The following is a 19,262-nucleotide window of genomic DNA, read 5'->3' on the forward strand; positions in this document are numbered from 1 at the left end:
AGTACATTTGTTTTTGAGCCCATACACAGACATTTGTTCTTTTTTTTAATCAAATCTACTTCATTTTGATTAGTTTCTCATAAAACAAGACTTATTTAGTTTCTTGTAAGTAATTGTTTTTTTTTTAAAGATATTTGTGTTTTTAGACTGCACTGGAAAACAAGACAAAAACACTGATGGAATAATTTTTTGAACATTTTGATCATAAGTCATTTCCATGTTATCTTGGTTGAGAACAGAAATATTCAAGCCATCAGTGTTTTTCTTTCTTTTGTAAAAAATAATTGAAAGGTAATGGACATCTATTGGAAGTATTGAAGCATTGCTTGATACAAGACATTTACATTAAGAGATCATATGAATGTATTGTTTTCCATTGAATTTTCACATTTCTTCACTTGGTCTTGAAATTTCTTCTTAGTCTTAATTTTACCTTCATAACACGTGTAGTATCTGAAACGTCACATAATTGATTGTGAAACTGCTTCATGATTTTCCTGAGCAGAAAGGCTGAATGTCTTCTTTTTGTTGAACCTACTAGGGCTGGACCAGAATATTCGATTATTTGAATATTCGTTCGGTGGGTTGGCATTCGATTTTAAATTTTGAGATTCGAATATTCGTTTTTTTTCATACACCTTGCATCCCCCGCGAAACGGTTCTCATTCGCGCTTAAATATGAATGAAGAAGATCAGACTGCTGCGCCACTAACCCAGAGATAGCAAAAAAAAAAAAGAGAGACATTGAGTAATTTTTGAGAGACACTATAAAGTACAGTCAGGTCCACTTGAATGGTGGAAGCAAAACTAGGGCTGTGACTGTCGCAATGACAACCGCGCTTCCGCGTTTAAATGCTGAAGCTGACCGCAAAGCCCCAGCAAAAATAATTACCATGAATGTGTCAGGGAAAAAGTAAGGAGATATTTGAATTATTTGTTAATAAACTAGTATTTGACACAAAGATGAAGTTGACGATCCTGAAAGCTAATGAAAGAGTTTTGTTTTCGATTTGAATTATTTAAATTATTTTTTTTTACAGTTCCGGATAGTCTTACCTTTATGAGCAAAAATGAAGTTTCACATAGCGCTGGCGCTTCCATGTTCCGCAAAGCGCGCTTCAGCTTTACTCTCTGCACAAACGATTGGATATGCGCCTAATAGCACACTTTTATCTAGGTTAAACGATTCAACTAATATTGTGATATGCTTTAAGTTTTTTTATATCTATGGATTTTAATTGAAATCGTGATGACTTGAGAGGGCTAAATTGATCTGTCTGCCGCAGCTTGGTCGTTACTTTAAAAAACAAAAACCTAAATTTAACAAATAAAAAGTGTTCCAAATATATTTCTAAATTAACTTTATAACCTAAATAAACGAAAATAAATGTGATCACTTTCCTATTAAAAACAGCAGCTGTGCAATGGGGAAGAGAAAGAGAAAAAAGACCGGTTCCAGTCAGACTCTGGCCAGTAATTCTGATGAGCTGTCGGAGAAGGTCCGGGCGAGGTTTTAGGAATTTTTGCAACGATTGTTTGTTTAATAGCCTATTTAACATTCTTATTGAGGCTAGTTTCATGCTTAAATGTATTATTTATTTGATTTATTTTAGCGTTTTGTAGGCTGCTTGTTCCCTGACGGAAGTGCTCAAATAAACACTTATAGCCTACGTTTGTTAATAATGTTTGAGCGTCATTTATTTTGGGTTTCAAAATAATATACATGTGTATTTTATATATAGGCTTATATACACAAACGTTATATATAATGTATATTAGGGGTGGGACGATACAGGTAACTCACGATTCAATTCTGTGGCGATATGTGGCCCACGATATCAATAATATCGCGATTCACGATATCTACGATATTCAATATATTGGAAGAAATTTCATCAAAGATATATCACGATAGATGTGACTGAAAAAGAAAAAAATACCCATAATAAGGAAATCTTATGCATTTATTAATGCCAACATTTCCAACACTGTGCAAAGAAATATGCATTTGCATAATAACTCACTGCCTCCTGGTCTTAAATGTAAACACTGTACAGCTAGACAGATAAAAGTGCCTGAACATTAAAAAAACAACATGAACATTAACTAACATGTGTAAACCGTGATACTGAAACGTCAGTAGTAAGTTACTGTAAAGTGCTTTATGTTAACCTGGACAGTGGTCTCATCAATGCATATTCTTCTTGAGGAACACTAACGCCTGTTTCACACACACTCCGTCTGCAGTGTGTATGCAGTCCGTGTGCGTTACGTATGCGATGCAGAAGCAGCACGGACTCGTTTTGCTTTCACACAGGACACGTTTGCAGTCCGTTCCTGATCCGCGGCTGTTTACCACAAACACACTATTTATCTGTTATTTTGATTTCAAATACAAACGTGCTTTTTCAGCATTGTGATACTCTTTTATCACAGTACACTAATACAATTCTAGATATATTCACGTTTAAACTCAACGTATAATAAACAACGTATTATTCAATGCACTTGCACAGCAACCGCGTGCAGTGTGAACGCTCTAATCCGTTAACATGGGTGCGGAAAAAAATACTCAACGCATACGCACTGCAGACGGAGTATGTGTGAAACAGGCGTAACTGATCAGCATGCTCAACTAGCGGGTGCGTCTTTGATTTGTTTTTCGTTATCTTCCGCCATTCTTCTCACTTCTCTTTTTTTCTGCGCTTCTTCTCTGATGTTGTAAGATAACTTGTGTTCTTCACTGGCCGCTGCTTCCACCACTTTACGCCTATTTACTCGAACAGCGCCCCCCGCAAACAGAATGGTAGATATTGGGTAGTGACAGTGACACTGACGACGGGTAAATTAATCATTTGTGTTGTAATAAAATATCGATATTGGCCGTTAGTGTATCGATTATTTATTGCGACAGAGAGCACAACAATATATTGCAATATTGATTTTTTTTCCCACCCCTAATGTATATATATTTATTTATAAATAATTTAGATATAAATAATTTATTTATATATAAACACCGCGCCATTTTTTTCGTTCTTCTTTTATTTAAATAGCCTACCCTTTACGGTGTCAGTAATTACTGTGCTGCTAATTTCTGATTTAGGAGTGATTTGTTTGTTAAAAAATGTTAGGCTACCTTATTAAAATTATTGCTCTTAACAGACCTGTGTGTGTTTTGTATCACTAGCGCAGTGTCCGTTCTCGACGCATATAAGCTCTGGCTCCGTGAGGCGCGCCGCATCCAACTCGCAATGTTCTATTACAATTTATTAATTCTGAACATGTTGTGTCCATATTGCACCAAAATGCAAAACTGCACTCCCTTGGGTCCACAGCAAAAATCGTTTGGATGAACTGTTCTTGACATAATAAAAATGCAAACAGAAAGACATATAGAGATTCCTGCCTTTATTAGAGAGAATATGTTTAGCCCCTCCCACCGAAGCTTCGAATATTCGGTGTGGATTATACCGAAGCTTCGAAGCTCAAAAAATGGTATTCGGACCAGCCCTAGAACCTACTACTACTAGGAAACTTCTGATCCTAAATTTAACATTGTTTATTATAGACTGTAAATGTCATGCTACTGTTGTTTTTACACATGCCTACATATTCAGTTGTATTGCGCTGAATATAATATGTGCGTGTGTTGATGGTAACTTAGTCATTGCAGCTGCCACACAGTATGATTTGGCAGTGACATTACTAGTGAGTGACTGACTTAAGCAATAACTATGAGGGAGATATAGAGTATCAGAGGAGTAGTGGTCAGCTGGGCTGTGTGCACTCTGAAAGGCACTAAACTAATTAAATGGGAAAACTATATGCCAAGCGATCGTACAGCTTAGTTGCTGGCTAGTAACTGTGCACTTGTAATTAGCTGGTGTTTGACTTGGTCTGGAACATTGGACCCTACTGTAGCTGAATTTGCCTGTGACTCATAGTATCCAGTCTACAGTACCAAGAAGTCTTTGTATCCCCTTGAGTTTTGTGACACATAATTTCCTCCTTTGTATGGGGCCCTTCCTCAAGAGACAGCCTCTATAGCATTATGTCATTGGAATTGTGAACTGTCTTTCTTGGGATGAGGGAATTCTCATAGGGAAGGAAGCATTACTTCTTGTCACGGTATAGGAAGTTTTTAGTGAATGGCAGGGTGGAGTGTCTGTATGTGTTCAGTGTTTCCTTTAAAATGGCTTTTGAATTTGTTAGAATTTGTACTGAAATGAAAGTCTCAAAAGAATACTAAGACAATATGAAGAGTCACTGGTGTTGATTATAAAACAGGAAGTATTGTTACATTAGTTAAGACCACAGGAAGAGTTGTGGGAGTGTGTACCATCACAGGAAACCTACTGATACAGATGCAGTTTACAGGTAGGTTTTCAGAAATGCCAGCTTGAATGCATAGATGAATGTAGAGTAGGCTACAACTTGCAGTATTTAGTGTTTTGAGTGCTTTCGTCTGTTGTATTACGGGTACAGTTGTTTCACCAGACACCATATTGATTAGATGGAGAATCTGATATGGAGATCTACTAGTGTGTTTATTTATGACTAAACCTTTCATTCCTTTCTGATTTCAAGCATTAATTCTTTATCTCAGGGTGCTATGCTAACAAATTTTGGTTAAGCAGCACTATGAAGCTCACTGGTGCTTTATTGGTAAAGTTGCTTTATATGGAAGTCCTAATAAGGCGAAGCTTTTGCTCATGAGTAGGTACTTTTGCCCAGTAGCCCAAATGTATTAAATGAAGGCAGACATTAAATGTGCATTAATCAGATGATGAATCCTATAATGGGGAATGCTGGAATGATGAATATTTAATAAATTACTTGACTGGCTGCTCCAGGAATTAGGGATGCACTGAAATGAAAATTCTTGGCCAAAGCCAAACAAAATTGAATACTGGGCCAAAGGCCGATTACCGAATGTGGTTTTTCGTTATTTTTCCATTATGTATTTTGCCATTTTTTTTCACCATTGCATAAATTAAATAGCCAAAATGTGTTTTTTAGAGTTTGTCTTGCTTTTCACAAAAAAAAAATTACAAAACATAAATTTAAAAATATTTACTTAACATTTTTAACATTCTAGTAGACATTATAGCCTACCAACAAAGCACAATTTAACTTAAAATTAATAAGTTAGTAAAATAATATTCTTTGGCCATTTTTAAGACCCCCTTGAATCAGGCATTTGTTTTTTTTAATGTACAAATAAATGCAGCCTTGCTGAGCAAAGGAAAATGTTATAATAAATGTGCTAATAAGCTGTTGTAATGATTGTCATTATTTTTGTTATACATTTTTTTTCCACAGAACAACAGTAAAATTACAGTGCTAACATTTATGAATGTTGACTTTTATTTTGGCCTTAGTACTACTTTTTGCTGACAGCAGCATATTTATGAATAATTCTCATCACGCAGATTTTCCTCTATTTGATCGCATCATGCCATTGTTCAGTATAATTTATTTGGCCTTATCGCTTATTCGACTGAACACCGAAAGAGCTTTTTTTGTAAAAACAATAATATTGTGAAATTTTATTTTAATTTTAAATGACTATTTAAAAATTTAATTTATTCCTGTGATAGCAAAGTTGAATTTCCAGTACTACTTCCAGTACTGTGTATTTTGGTTCAAAAGAGTAGGTAAAAAACTCTTTCTTAAAATCTTATTTTCTCCTTCAACTTCAAAATCATCCAACATCGTTGTTTTACCATTTGACTTTCTTTGCACGTTTGCTTTGTAAACACTGGGTTGGTACTTCCGCCTATGTCAGGCTGAGGTCAAACTAGTGCAAGACAAGCATTTGTGGTTAAAAAGTATATACATTATTTTTTTTTAGTAAATGACAGATTGGTTCGCTAGATAAGACCCTTATTTGTTGGCTGGAATGAAAGAGTTCTTTGAAGCTTCATAGAAACTGCAGTTTGGACCTTCAACCTGTTGGCTTTAATTGAGGTCCACTATATGGAGAAAAATCCTGCAATGTTTTACTTCAAAAACCTTAATTTATTTTCGACTAAAGAAAGACAGACATGAACATCTTGGATGACAAGGGGGTAAATTATCAGGAAATTTTCATTCTGGAAGGGAACTTCTCCTTTAACATGTATGTTAATCGATTCTCAAAATACTGGTAGCCCTAATGGAATTTTTTTTATGTTTTGTGCCTTGTCCTTTCGATCTCCCACAGAAAGTAACCTTTATCCTCACTGGCTGTACTGTTTTTGTTTTTACCTGCAGGTGTGAATGTGTCATCAATGACCTCTTGCTCTCTCTCTGTCCCTGCAGGTGTGTGTGGAGGAGTCTATGTATCGGTATGGAGTATAGTGCCGACAGCAAACTGGATGACAGGGAGTGCAGACAAGCCTCACATGCTCACACACTGATCACTGGCGTACAGTGACTGTTGCTGCAGACATCAACAGGATTCCATCCTTTCTATGATTTTACCTCTTATTTCTTCAAGCTGGACTCTTCACTCCTTGATTTTTGGACGCCTTTTGTGAGCCACCTTACCCCCCCTTCCCCTTTTCCCTTTTCTCTCCCTCTCCACACTTCTCTCCCCTCTCTCCCCCTTATTCTTTCCCTGTTGACCTTTTGATCGAATTTGGATCAGCCTGTGCCCAAAGATGAGTTGGCTGAGTCGTTTAAATCCAAGGGGTCCAGGCACTCGGACCGGTCGACATGCAGCCCCGTCCAGCCCATGCACTGCCGACCCCGAGACTTGTCTTATGGTGTTTGAAAACCACTGGAGACAGGTGAGACACAACATAGGCTTATTGTTTTACCTCATACTGATTATGCAAATAAACTGATTAGTACTGCATCATATAAACTGAATTTTGTGCACTGGCTATAAATGATCAGTAAATGCAGTGTTTGTGTTAAGAAAATAATTGGTATTAAAGGCACAATATGTAAGTTTTGTCGCTAGAGGGTGCATATTCAAAACAAACAAAGAAACAAAGGCATAGTTTGATGCTGTAATTAATCATGCAGCCCATGCAATCTGATGGGACCAGAAATTGTTCATTGATGAGCTAATGTATTAAAGATTTATTAAAATCACTGTATTAGGAAGCAGGGTGGAGCTGAAAACGAAACAAGGCTGGTGGAGCGATTACTAATCAGAGACAAGCGTTACACGGCTGGAAAGCAGCAAAGCTTTTATTATGCCACAGTCGACTTCTTCCGCTCTTTCGGGTCATATGTATTGGGGTAAAGCAGCGCTGTTTTATCATACTGGATACATTTGAAAGTTAAGTTATAATGCTTCTCTGTGTGTTTGTCACCTGTCTAATAAAATGCATAACACATAAAAAAAATCTTTATTGTTTCCATGTTTTCTACAAAATAAAACCGGGGTGTATAGTCATTGGCAGGCTATTCTTATTTCTGTGGATTTAAACATTCTTGGAAACATTTGGGATAATGTATGTACACAAGTCAACAAAATAAATAACACTCTTTAATAAAAAAAATCTTACATAATGTGCCTTTAATACATAGTAATTTTTGTTTTAATTACAGAAAACATATGAGTATATAAAGCATATGAGGGGATCCTTTTAAAGTTTTTTTAATTTGTTGACAAACCATACTCATGTCTTGCTCTTTAGCCTTATGGACACAACACGTATAATGTAAAAACGGAACACGTCTTTTCTTTTTGTTTTTGTGTTTTGGAGGCAATTCTTTGGGAGTTTATTACGCCTTTTGAGACTTGGCTGCTCCTTTAACTTTTCTTTTAAATACTACTTTAACCCTGAAAAACCTGAGATACAAAATAATAGTCCGATTTGTAAAAAAGCAATTTCTAAAATTGCTTGCATGTATGTTTTTTTGGTTTTGCATCATTTGATGCATCAGGATTTTATGGCTCATATATTATGATACAGTAAGAATATGGAGCTCACATTCAAGGACGGAAAAACTTACAGATGTATGGATAATCAAGTAAACCTAAGTTGCTTCAGGCTATGTTCATTTTAAAATATTACTTGCAATATAAAAGTTATATTTATAAAAAATCATCAAAGATTACATGGCAAAAAAAGGTGTGTACTACGACCTGAAGGTTGGCATTTTTAGAATTATACTATTAGTCAGAGGCAGAAGGCATGTAGTAGATTGTGTACAACAGATTTTTCAGTAAAGTGTTGATCATTTTGATAATACTGAGAGCTTAGGTATAAATTCTTGTATTAAACATTACATTGTGGACTTTATAGGATCAAAAGGCTCTGCATGCTGCTTTGACTAAAAGGTTCATAGTTGTCTTTCCATAATACTAAGTCATAAATACTTGTTCTTTTATTGCTTGGTTTATAATGTGTTTTATGTAAAAACAAATGTCTTTATACTTTTATGCCTTTAGGGCATGTCAGTAACCTTTTATGCTCAAATATAATACGTACAGTAGGAACACCCACACATCAACAGGTTGTCCTCCTTGGTTTGCATCAGTGCTCCCTTATTTGGATTGTTTGCCACTAAATCAATATAGACACCTTTTCCTCTTTGACCTTACCAGAAATAGAATTGAACTCTTCCTTGACTCTTTGTCAGGTGTCAGGGGTGTTGAAACAGAGAGAGTCTTCAGTGGGCGGTTATGCCGATGATCTCACTGCAGTTCGCAATCACACAGATCAGATGCTGTGCCTGCTAGCTGAAGAGAGACCAGCAGGGGGAGACATTGAATCACCAGGTTAAAACACTCTTGTGAGCTCCATGGAGCATACATTTGTACTGTTTTAGAGTTTAGCGTAATATATGGCTATCTCTTGTGTCTGCAGCAATGGGTCCTATTCTGGAGATGGTGGTGGCGGAGAACATTCTGGATAAGCTGGTACAGTGGCATGTGCGCCGTGGTCTGGATCCAGACAGCCAGCTGGAGCTGTTGAAATTGTTTGAGATGCTGATCGGACAGTCTCATCAGCCCTTGCTCCTCCACAGTGCAGTGCTACAACCGCTCCTAAGCCTGCTGGGAGCATGTGTGGATCCCCAGCTGGGCTGCCCTCCTGCCCTAGAGTCCAGCCTCGTATTGCTGCTAAATCAGGTGGTTGACATGCCGAAGCTTACACCTGTTTAAACCATTTATTGTTAGTCATGACCAGGCATGCACAGAATGCATGCATTTTCTCATATTTACATTGATTCCAAAGAATTTTGCAGATTACAATCATTGAACTGGACTTTGTTCCTGAGTTCCATTAGTTACAGAGTCAACTTTGTTGAAACAGCATTCCTGACAAACATTACATTTTAGAATTGAGTTTAGAACTGGGTTAGGGACTTGTACACCATTAAAACCTGTCATTACCCTGTAAGTTAAGGGATAGTGGGGATGTAACAATATCAAAATCTCATGATACGATAATTTTACTATGTAGTCCACTATGCATTTCTATATATTATATATTATTATTTCTATGACAGTAATAGCCATATATTGTAAAAAAAAAAATTGCACTGTAAAATAAATAAAAAATTAATATTTCATAGGTATATTATTTTTGCTTTACACTACAGTAGGGAAGTAAGAGATTTTGAATTTGGACTGCAGTAACGCAAAAAGCTTTTATTTTGACGAAAACTACAGCTTCAGTGAAAATATGCTTACAAAAATGTCTCACAACAAATCTAGTGAAATGCTGTAATCATCTGCCGCTGTTTACTGCATTCACTGTGAACTGAGCTGTTTTGAGGCACAGAAAACACCGGATCACGAGCTGATCACCTAAACGAAGTGCGCGCTTCACTTTACAACGCTAATAAAGGGACTAAGTCATATTGTGCTTTCGGTTTTAGTTTGTTTGACAGATACTGTGCCAAAGCATAATGCCCAAAACACAATTTTAAAGACATTTTATGTTAGAATAAGAAGTTTCAATGTATTTTAAAAACGAAACTTTTTGCCTGGAAGATCTGTCGTTTCATATCGTCATGTGACCATCGCGATACCACGATATTGATAATATTGGTACATTCCTAAAGGGTTAGGTAATTGCAGTTGGTCTGTGTGTTATTTTTAAAATGGAAATGGTCTCATTAGTTATCTGAAAAAGCAGGCCAAAAATTTCATATGAGCTCAAACATAAAGGGTGCATACAACTGTCAAGTACAATGATTTTGTGTATAATTAAATATTAAAATGTGTTTTCCTAATTTGTAACCAAATAATGTTTGTTTGTGCCAGGTATGTGTTTGCATGGCGAAGGAAACTGCAGTGTTGGAGTTGATATTTAGGTGTGGACCGGTACAGCAGGGTCCCACTAACCTGCTGATCTTCTCCCTGTTGGTGCCATTTATTCATCGAGACGGCTCTCTGGGGCAGCAGGCCCGTGACGCGCTGCTGCTCGTCATGGCAACCTCTGCCAGCAACCACGCTGTTGCGCGTCACATCGCAGAGAACTCCTACTTCTGCCCAGTAAGCATGAATGTGCTGATGTTGTTTCTGTTTTTGCTTTTGGAAATGTGCTTGTATCTTAGATGATAATTAGAAGGATGGAGAAGAGAGAAGATGCAGTCTTATATATATATATATATATATATATATATATATTCCTCTTGTTTGTTTCTCACTGTTAGCATGTCTTTATGAATATCCTTTCTGTTCATGTTATGATGTGCTTTTTTTGTCTGTGCTGTTCAATTTAAATGTTGCTTGGTTATTTCTTGAGTGCCTCTTGGAGCTGGAGATATAAAGTCCTGTAGTATTTTCTCTGGCTACTGTGAAATGAAAAGGCCATTTGTCATCAGCAGTTGTGCTACATAGTTGGGTTTAGTGGGTGTGCTGCTTTCCTCTCCTCTGTCCTCATTTCTCAAGAGAATAAAATATGAACCTTCATCTGACCCACTTAACACGTTCGACTGGAGGTCTCATCTAGGACTCTGCTGCTGCAGTGCCTCAGTCTTTCAACATTTTCCTCTCACTTTATTTTTTCACAAATATCTATTTTTATGCAAAGGCCTTGCTGGCAGTTTCTTTAGTGGCCTGTTTTGTGGCTCTGGAAGACATGAAGTTCCATATATAAAACTAGTCTTGACATAAACAATGTTCCTCAACATACTTGAGGATTTGGGTGTTTACCATTATTCAGTACATGTTCACATTTGACAATCCAGGCATTCCAATAGTAATCCTTATCAATATCATCCTTATCGAAATTTGCACCCGGTTCAGATTGGTCATGTGAGTATAGCATGTTGACCAACAGAATGCTGCTTGATTTGAAAGTAACTTCTGTGTGAGCTGTGCTTCATACATTGCTAGACTATTAGGGCCCTATGAATCTGAAATTAATTTAAAAATTTTCTAGACTCTGTTTTAATGGTTAAATTAAAAAATATATTATTTAAAAATCATGTCTAATTAATTGAAAACATGAAACATACACGATTCATTAAAAAGTTTAACAAAAAATATTTAAATTTAGTTTTTTTTCTCATTAATTTTTATTTTATTCTATTACATTTTTAAGGCCCTATGAAATACATTTTTTTTTTCTCAATTTCAGTTTTATTTATATTTTATTTTATTACATTTTAAAGGCACTATGAAATACATCAGATTTTTTTCTCAATTTCAGTTTTATTTTTTCCAAATTCTATTTTTCATTAATTTTCTGGATTCCATTTTAATTGTTTCATTAAATGTTAATAATCAAAAGCATTAATTAATTGGATTTATTTAAAAAATATAATTTTAGGTATTTATTTTTAGGAAATACTTGTACTTGTACTTGTATTAAAAAAAATTCTGGTAAATAAATTTTGATAAACATTCCTTAAAAAAAATAATAATTTAATTTTATTATTAGTAGTACTTAGTACTAGTACTAGTATTAGTACTTTCATTACATTTAAGTAATATTTTAGTCACAGTTTCTTAAGCCAAACAAATTTTAATGGGTTTCTATAAAGACCTTTTTGTTTGTATATATGATAGTTTTTCTCAAAAGAAGTTGTAAAATGCTCACAAAGTGACACTCAGAGCAGTTCTAGAGATTATGTTTGTGTTCATATACTCATATATTGAGGCTGAAAACACTGCAAAAGTCATGTGCTTTAGTATGTTTGTAGTAAACGAAACCACAAGCCTGTGCCATTCATTCACAAAGAGATATGTGCAACGTTTTTTTTTTTACTAAAGTGACCTTATCATTATTCCTTGCTAATGTGTTGGAATCAAGCGTGCCATAGGTGTCCTGAAAAGTGAAGCCAAAAGTTTTCGATCGCCCCCCGGTGGCTGGCTGCAGTATAGGTCATAAACCCCACCCTCCCCATGTAATCTAATGAGACGTGAGCCAAACTAAATAATCGAATTACACGGCAAATAATTTTTTTCCAAAGGTGATTTCCATCGTGTGAGGTAGTTCTTATAAAGCTGATTCATGCTCAGGTGTTCGTTTTTCTAAAAAGTTTGCTTTTAAGTAGTTATTTGATGCCATAAAAATGGGGTGTGGTGTCATGATTGTGATCGTGCGATTGGGTCTGCGGGAGTTTGGGCGGGACTTTGACACCGCGGCTCCGCCTCACGACACTACTGCGCATGCTCTGGCTCCAAACGAACCTCTACTGCGCATGCTCTGGCTCCAAATGACGTAACTTCCCCCAAGATGGTAGCGGCCATATTGAGCTGTTTTGGCTTCACTTTTCTATAGTGGAAAGAAGCGGAAACGCGTTGTCCATCTTTTTTACAGTCTATGGTTGGAATAACAATAACTGTGCTTGAAATAAGAGTCATACTTTTTGTTGTTGTTTAGCAAAAAATGGAAGATCTTGTTACAGTGATTTTACCATAGTGTTTTATTACACAGGGTGTAAACTTTATTTGCAACTAATACAGTTCATTAGTTGCAACTTGTCTAAATGTATGGGCTTTATTTGCTTTGTGTTTCCAGATGTGCCTATAGCAAATGTTTTTACATCCAGTCAACTGTATGAAATAATTGTATTATCTACTGTTCTGTTTCTCAGGTGCTAGCGACAGGGCTGAGTGCACTGTATTCATCCCTGCCACGAAAAATTGAGGTACGGGGCGACGACTGGCACGCCCTGCGGAGGGAGGACTGGATGGGCGTCTCCTCTCTAGTGCTTTTCATGAACAGTCTTGAATTCTGCAACGCTGTAGTACAGGTGGCACACCCTCTTGTGCGCTGCCAACTCCTTGACTACCTCCACAACGGCTTCCTGGTTCCAGTCATGGGCCCCGCTCTGCACAAGGTGAACCACACTGAACTGGGCTGAAGATTTGAGCCATATTTGGCATAGATAACTGTTTTCATGTTCATTCATTATAAACTCAGTGTTGTGAATGGTATTTGTTTTCTCTTTTCTGTTATTTTGATTTCTTTGCTCTCTCTTTTTCTCTTTTATGGTTCCTCTGTCAGTCGTCAGTGGATGAGATGATAGCAAGCACGGCATACCTTGACTTGTTTTTACGCAGTATCACAGAAACTTCCCTCCTTAAGACCTTCCTGCGCTTCATTCTGTTGCATCGCCATGACAACGACACCATCCTTGATACACTACTCACACGCATCAGCAGCAATTCACGGGTTAGTTTGACACACGCTATAGCCGGGGTCCCTGTATACATAGAAAATACACTGTTTTGTCAGTGCTGTAGGTTGAGCATTGAAGATGGGAGTATATTCCTGGAGTGGTGTGACTAAAGTTGATTTTTTTTTTCTTTCCCTCTCTTTGAAGCTGTGCATGGTCTCTCTGAGTCTGTTCAAGACATTGCTCAGTCTCAACTGTGAAGATCTCATGCTCCAGCTTGTTCTCAGGTATTTTCTGTGATTGGGTGTGGGACTCAATTTGCAATCAAGAAAGCATTCAAAATAAGCTTTGGCTGTTTATAGATGGATTTGAACAATGCATTTGCAATGCATTACATAGACTACCATTCAAAGGTTTAGGATCAGTAAGATTTATTTTTTTATTCCGCAAGGATGCATTAAAGGAAACTACGGGTATTTAAGGAGAAGTTCACTTCCAGAACAAAAAATTACAGATAATGTACTCACCCCCTTGTCATCCAGGATGTTCATGTCTTTTTTTAATTCAGTTGTAAAAAAAATTCTATTTTTTGAGGAAAACATTTCTTGAATTTTCTCCATATAGTGGACTTCAACAATGCCTGTGAGTTTAAGCTTCCAAAATGCAGTTTAAATGCAGCTTCAAAGGGCTCTAAATGACCCCAGTCGAGGAATAAGGTTCTTATCTACCGAAATTAGTAGTTTTCTTAAATAATTTAATAACACTTTTTAACCACAAATGCACATCTTGTCTAGCTCTGGGATGTGCATGTGTACTCTGTGCACTCCGGTTCAAGACAGTTAGGGTATGTCGAAAAACTCCCCATCATTTTATACGCCATTTTAAAAGCTTCAAAGGCCTCTGTGGTGAAGTGAGGAGAACAAAGATGTGGGTCTTTAAGAAGTTTTGTTCGTCCAGAGGCATATTCCCATTCCTTTATCCTCTTCTTATCTCTAGGAAAGCAGTGAAGACTTACATTGCTCTTCAACTGAAAATTACAAATAAAATCCGCACAATGTGACATTGTATCAGTATCGAGTTGTGTATTCTGAGTTGTGTGGTAAAAATAGTAACAGATAGCACCAGTAGCTCACCGAGTACAACCATATGACGCCATTGAAATAATGGCGCCCCCCAATAGTTCAAAATATGTATAAAATGATGTTTTTAAAAAAAAATAATGTTAATCTTTTATGGTTTTTTCATGGACCAATCATTAATCATTTAAATTGATTAAAAGAGACTGTAAAGATGTAATGTTACAAATGATTTCCATTTTAAATAAATTGTTGTCACAAATCATTACAAATCATGATCAGTGTTGATATTATCATTTCAACATTGGTGATAATAATAAGAGAGTGCTAAAACAACATATTACTGTAATTTATGGGTCATGTGACACTGAAGATTGGATTAATGGCTGCTGAAAATTCAGCCTTGTCATCACAGAAATAAATGACATTTTAAAAATGTATTAAATTGTAGTAATTTTTTCACAATATTACAGTTTTTACTGTATTTTTGATCAAATAAATGCAGCCTTGCTGTGCATAAGAGACTCCTTACAAAAACATTTTTACCAAACAAGCAGTAGTGTAGATCATATATAAGTGTGTCATATGTAATAGAATTATTATTAGTGGTTTTATTAGGCATTTGATATTGCACATACTTGGGGATAGAGACTAAAATAATTATTGTTTGTGTGTAAAAAATGTTTATGTTGTCTGCAGGTATCTGTTGCCATGCACACATGTAATGCTGAGTCAGCGAAGGGCAGTCAGAGAAACAGACCTCTATGGCAAATCAGCTGACAAGTTCCTTTCCCTCATACCAGAATGCTGCCGAATCACTGCAGCACCCTCTAGTGAGCGGGATGATGAACCTGCCTTTTGGGGAAAGGGTAAGCCAGTGTCGTGCACACTTATAGACATAACAGATATGCTTTTAGACTGTCCTGAAAAAACTTTGCTGTTGTTCATACCTACAAAATATATTTTCTCTCTGTTTTTGCATATAGTGTTGAGTAGTCCCACTTCAGAGTCACCTGTTCACCCCAGACCCAGCACTCCTTCCCGCCTCGCTCTCTTTATTCGCCAGCAAAGCTCTGGAGGCCAAGCCAACACCCCCTCATCTGGCTCAGAAAACGTTCCCTCATCTCCTCGTGGTAGCGTTTCCTCCCCTATGTCTCCTGACAGCCCCATGCACCAACTCCCAGACACTTCAGAAGGAGAGACTGGATATCTAGAGTATCTGCGTGATGCCCGGAAGGGCATTGAGCTCTGCTCCTGGGCCTGTCGAGACTGGTCAGCCCCTTACGATGGAGAAAATCCCTCTCCAAACTCTGCTCCTTCTCCACCTCCCCCTCCTACATCCAACCCCTCTGTCAGTATGGTACAAGAGCATTTCTCCATAATGGACCCCGCTCAGCAGAGGGCGGCAGCGGTGGCTGCAGCACGTGCCGAGTGGAGCAGTTCAGATCGAGATAGTGGGGAGTGGGATGTTACCATCAGCAAGAACTGTATCAGTCTCACACCCCGCAGTAAAAAACGCAGCCTTCTTCCCAGCTCCATACCTCTACAATCTTCATCTTCTGCATCCGTCTCTACAGAAATAACAGGTGCTTTGGAAACCGTATCCCAATCAGCACCTCATCCAGCGCTCCATAATGGGATGGGGCAGGTGGAGCTCACAGACAGTGTGGATGAGAGAATGGAGGTTAAGAAAGTGAAAAGGGACTCTGATGTAAATAACAGCGTGGTGGAGTCAGGGATGAACGGGTCGATGGGTCCAGTTGACTACAATGATTTCCATGTAGGATCGGCAATGAAATCATCTCAGGTGCAGGTGAAGCCACATCTGCAACATCAAACCTCCATGCCCTCTTCTACCCAAGAGTGTCTCCAAAGTGAGAGCCAGAGATTGTCTCCTGTTCCTGCCTTGACTGAGACTTCCACAGTTCGGGGTCCAGAGTCTGTTGAGCGTCTGATTGAGGAGCTGCTGGAGCGGGCGCCTTCGGAGCCATTGTCTGGAGACTCAAAGTGCCAGGGAATCAGCATTGAGGCTTTCCACCAGGAGCTGAGGGAGCTGGAGGAACGTGTACGAGAGAGGAGGGTTCTTTCACGCAGCTCGGAGGATTCCTCTCGGGAGTCTCGCACAGCTCCTACTCCCAGCCTGACAGATGAGGACTGTCTTCCAGTGGAGACTGAGCAGCGCTCCAGTGAAACGAAGCCTGACAGCTCTGCCGCTGGGGTATTTAGCCCCGCACGACCCCTCGGACAACCTCTAGCTCAACCGTACACAGGTTCTAGTTGTAGAGATGACCAAATTAAAGATTTGAGTGCTTATGTTGCTTGTGCAAATTCAGCAAGTGCTAACCATAAGTCACTGGTTCCGCTTCTCCCTCTGTGTAGGTCCATTTATAACAGTCCTGTTCAGTAAACTGGAGAGTATGATGCAGAACTCCCTATATGTGAACATTTTGCTGACGGGTGTTGTGTTCCAGCTGGCCTGTTACCCTCAGCCTCTCCTTCGCTCTTTCCTCCTCAACGCCAACATGGTGTTTCAGCCCAGTGTTAAATCACTCATACAGGTAATGCATTAGGAAGAAAGATCCATCAGTGTGACTGTCATTAATTAATCATCCTCATGTCGTTCCCAACCTGTAAGACCTTCGTTCAACTTCAGAACACAAATTAAGCTATTTTTGATGAAATCCGAGAGCTTTCTGACCCTGCATAGACCCTGCATACATGAAGCTATGAGAATACTTTTTGTGCACAGAGAAAACATAAATAACCTTTTTCGGCTTTGAACATGGTAGTTGCATTGCTGTCTATGCTGTCTAGTCAGAAAGCTCTCAGATTTAATCAAAAATACCTTCATTTGAGGTTTCACAGGTTTGGAAAAACACGAGGGCGCATAATTAATGACAGAATTTTAATTTTTGAGTGAGTTAACCTTTTAGTATGAAATATGCAAAGACTAATTCTGTTTCAATTGCTCTTTTGGTTTGTACATTTTCTGATCAAAAATATGAAATCAAAATTGATTTTGACTGCTCAAAAATAGTTTATTTTATTTTTGACTTAAGTGTCTCTGGCACTTTTTTTTTTAGCTTTTATGGTTAAAAAATGTTAAACTGTTTAATGTTCTAGGAGTAAAGTTTAAGTAAGTAATTAATTTAAAATTTGGGTGAGACTTGGACTTGGACCGAGACTCGGACTTTGACAAAGACAAGATCGAAACATAAATTCATTGCATCCAGGGTTTGTATAAGTTGCTTAAAGTGCTTGAAGTACTTGAATTTTACTTTTTGAAATTTAAGGCCTGGAAAACCCTTGAAAATAGCAATATTCCTGAAGATGTACTTGAAAAGTGCTTGATTTATTGAAAGACAATGTACAAACACAACAAACATCTTTTCACACAAAATTTACGCAATTCAAGAAACATACCCTTTTCGCTTATTTCAGTTAATGTCAGAAAACGATAAACAATAGAAAACAGTAACAATATTAGTACTGGCAGTGTTGTGTTAACATGGCTGAAGATGCGAAAAGAGAATACATGAAACAAATCAGTTGAGTCATTTACACTGGAACCACTCCGATTGATACAAACTAGTGACTTCAATCATAAATTTCAAGCAATTCACTCACAAAAACCTGATCAAATTAAAAGAGCCATTCATTTTCTAATTTCGACATCTCTTGTAACGATTTTAAAAAGCATGTAGTGATGGGGGAGCTTTTCGAAACTCTGAATAAGTTAAACCAATGCATCACAAAATGATTCCTATTTCGAAGCGCTCCAATCGCACTAAATGGCACATCATTTCATTTAGATTGGAACTTCATGTGTCGCGAATCATTTCATTGAGGTTGGGACTTCGAGTGCATATTGCAAATCATTTGATTTAGATCGTGAATCATTTAGCGAATTGAATGATCAAATGATGATTTAAAGTCCCGATCTAAATCAAATTCAGATCAGGACTTTAGAGCAAATCTTTTGCTTTATATGTGAACGTCGGAGCACAGATCACAAATCATTTATTTCAGAACAGAATTTCGGAGCGATTTTGATCTTTTTTTCAGATTTCTTTTTCTTAAACAATAGAAAACATCAAACCATTAATGCAGTACAGTTATTTAAAAAAAGTATACAAAAAAAAAAAAAATTCCTTTATAAAAAATTAAGTGGTTTTAGTAAAAGTGTAGTATACTTTATTAGTATAGCCTATTTTTATTTATCTATGTCTATAATTTGAAATGGAAGACATTGTTTGATAATGTCTGATTGATATCTAAGATCTTTAAAAATTAAAAAAGCAGTGCTTGAAAAGTCCTTTAATTTCATTTTACAGTATCTGTACGAACGCTGTGCATCAAAACGGTGTTGATTTTTACTTTGACTCCTCTCTTTCTATTCTTCAGGTGCTGGGATCAGTAAAAAATCGCATTGAAACATTTGCAGCAGCACATGAGGATTTCCCTGCCATGTTAAGGAAGGCTCGTCGCTTTCTGGTTGCAAGAGGAAAGTTAGACTGGTCTGACTCACCCATGGGAGTGCCCAACCTCCGGCGATCAGACTCATTAAGTAGGTGGATGAAAGGAAATGAATGTTTTGATGTGACATTTGCCTTCGCAAAGAATAATATACACTCATAAACCTTGGTCATAACACAAAATAAA

The 19,262-nt window shown here is 37.4% G+C and overlaps 1 protein-coding gene across 1 annotated transcript in view; it reads left to right on the top strand.

Annotated features, from left to right (window-relative positions):
* The window catches only part of fhip1b (FHF complex subunit HOOK interacting protein 1B), a 31,340-nt gene that overhangs the window by 8,719 nt on the left and 3,359 nt on the right, over nucleotides 1-19,262 (top strand). The window contains exons 2-12 of the mRNA XM_073845345.1: nucleotides 6,307-6,776; nucleotides 8,587-8,725; nucleotides 8,814-9,076; nucleotides 10,217-10,447; nucleotides 13,000-13,245; nucleotides 13,413-13,580; nucleotides 13,732-13,811; nucleotides 15,300-15,469; nucleotides 15,587-16,870; nucleotides 16,980-17,158; nucleotides 19,005-19,167. Coding sequence (XP_073701446.1) covers nucleotides 6,648-6,776; nucleotides 8,587-8,725; nucleotides 8,814-9,076; nucleotides 10,217-10,447; nucleotides 13,000-13,245; nucleotides 13,413-13,580; nucleotides 13,732-13,811; nucleotides 15,300-15,469; nucleotides 15,587-16,870; nucleotides 16,980-17,158; nucleotides 19,005-19,167 — 3,052 coding nt within the window. The 5' untranslated portion in view covers nucleotides 6,307-6,647. The remainder of the gene's footprint in view (nucleotides 1-6,306; nucleotides 6,777-8,586; nucleotides 8,726-8,813; nucleotides 9,077-10,216; nucleotides 10,448-12,999; nucleotides 13,246-13,412; nucleotides 13,581-13,731; nucleotides 13,812-15,299; nucleotides 15,470-15,586; nucleotides 16,871-16,979; nucleotides 17,159-19,004; nucleotides 19,168-19,262) is intronic.

This window comes from Garra rufa, chromosome 8 (assembly GCF_049309525.1).
Source record: "Garra rufa chromosome 8, GarRuf1.0, whole genome shotgun sequence".
Taxonomy (NCBI): domain Eukaryota; kingdom Metazoa; phylum Chordata; class Actinopteri; order Cypriniformes; family Cyprinidae; genus Garra; species Garra rufa.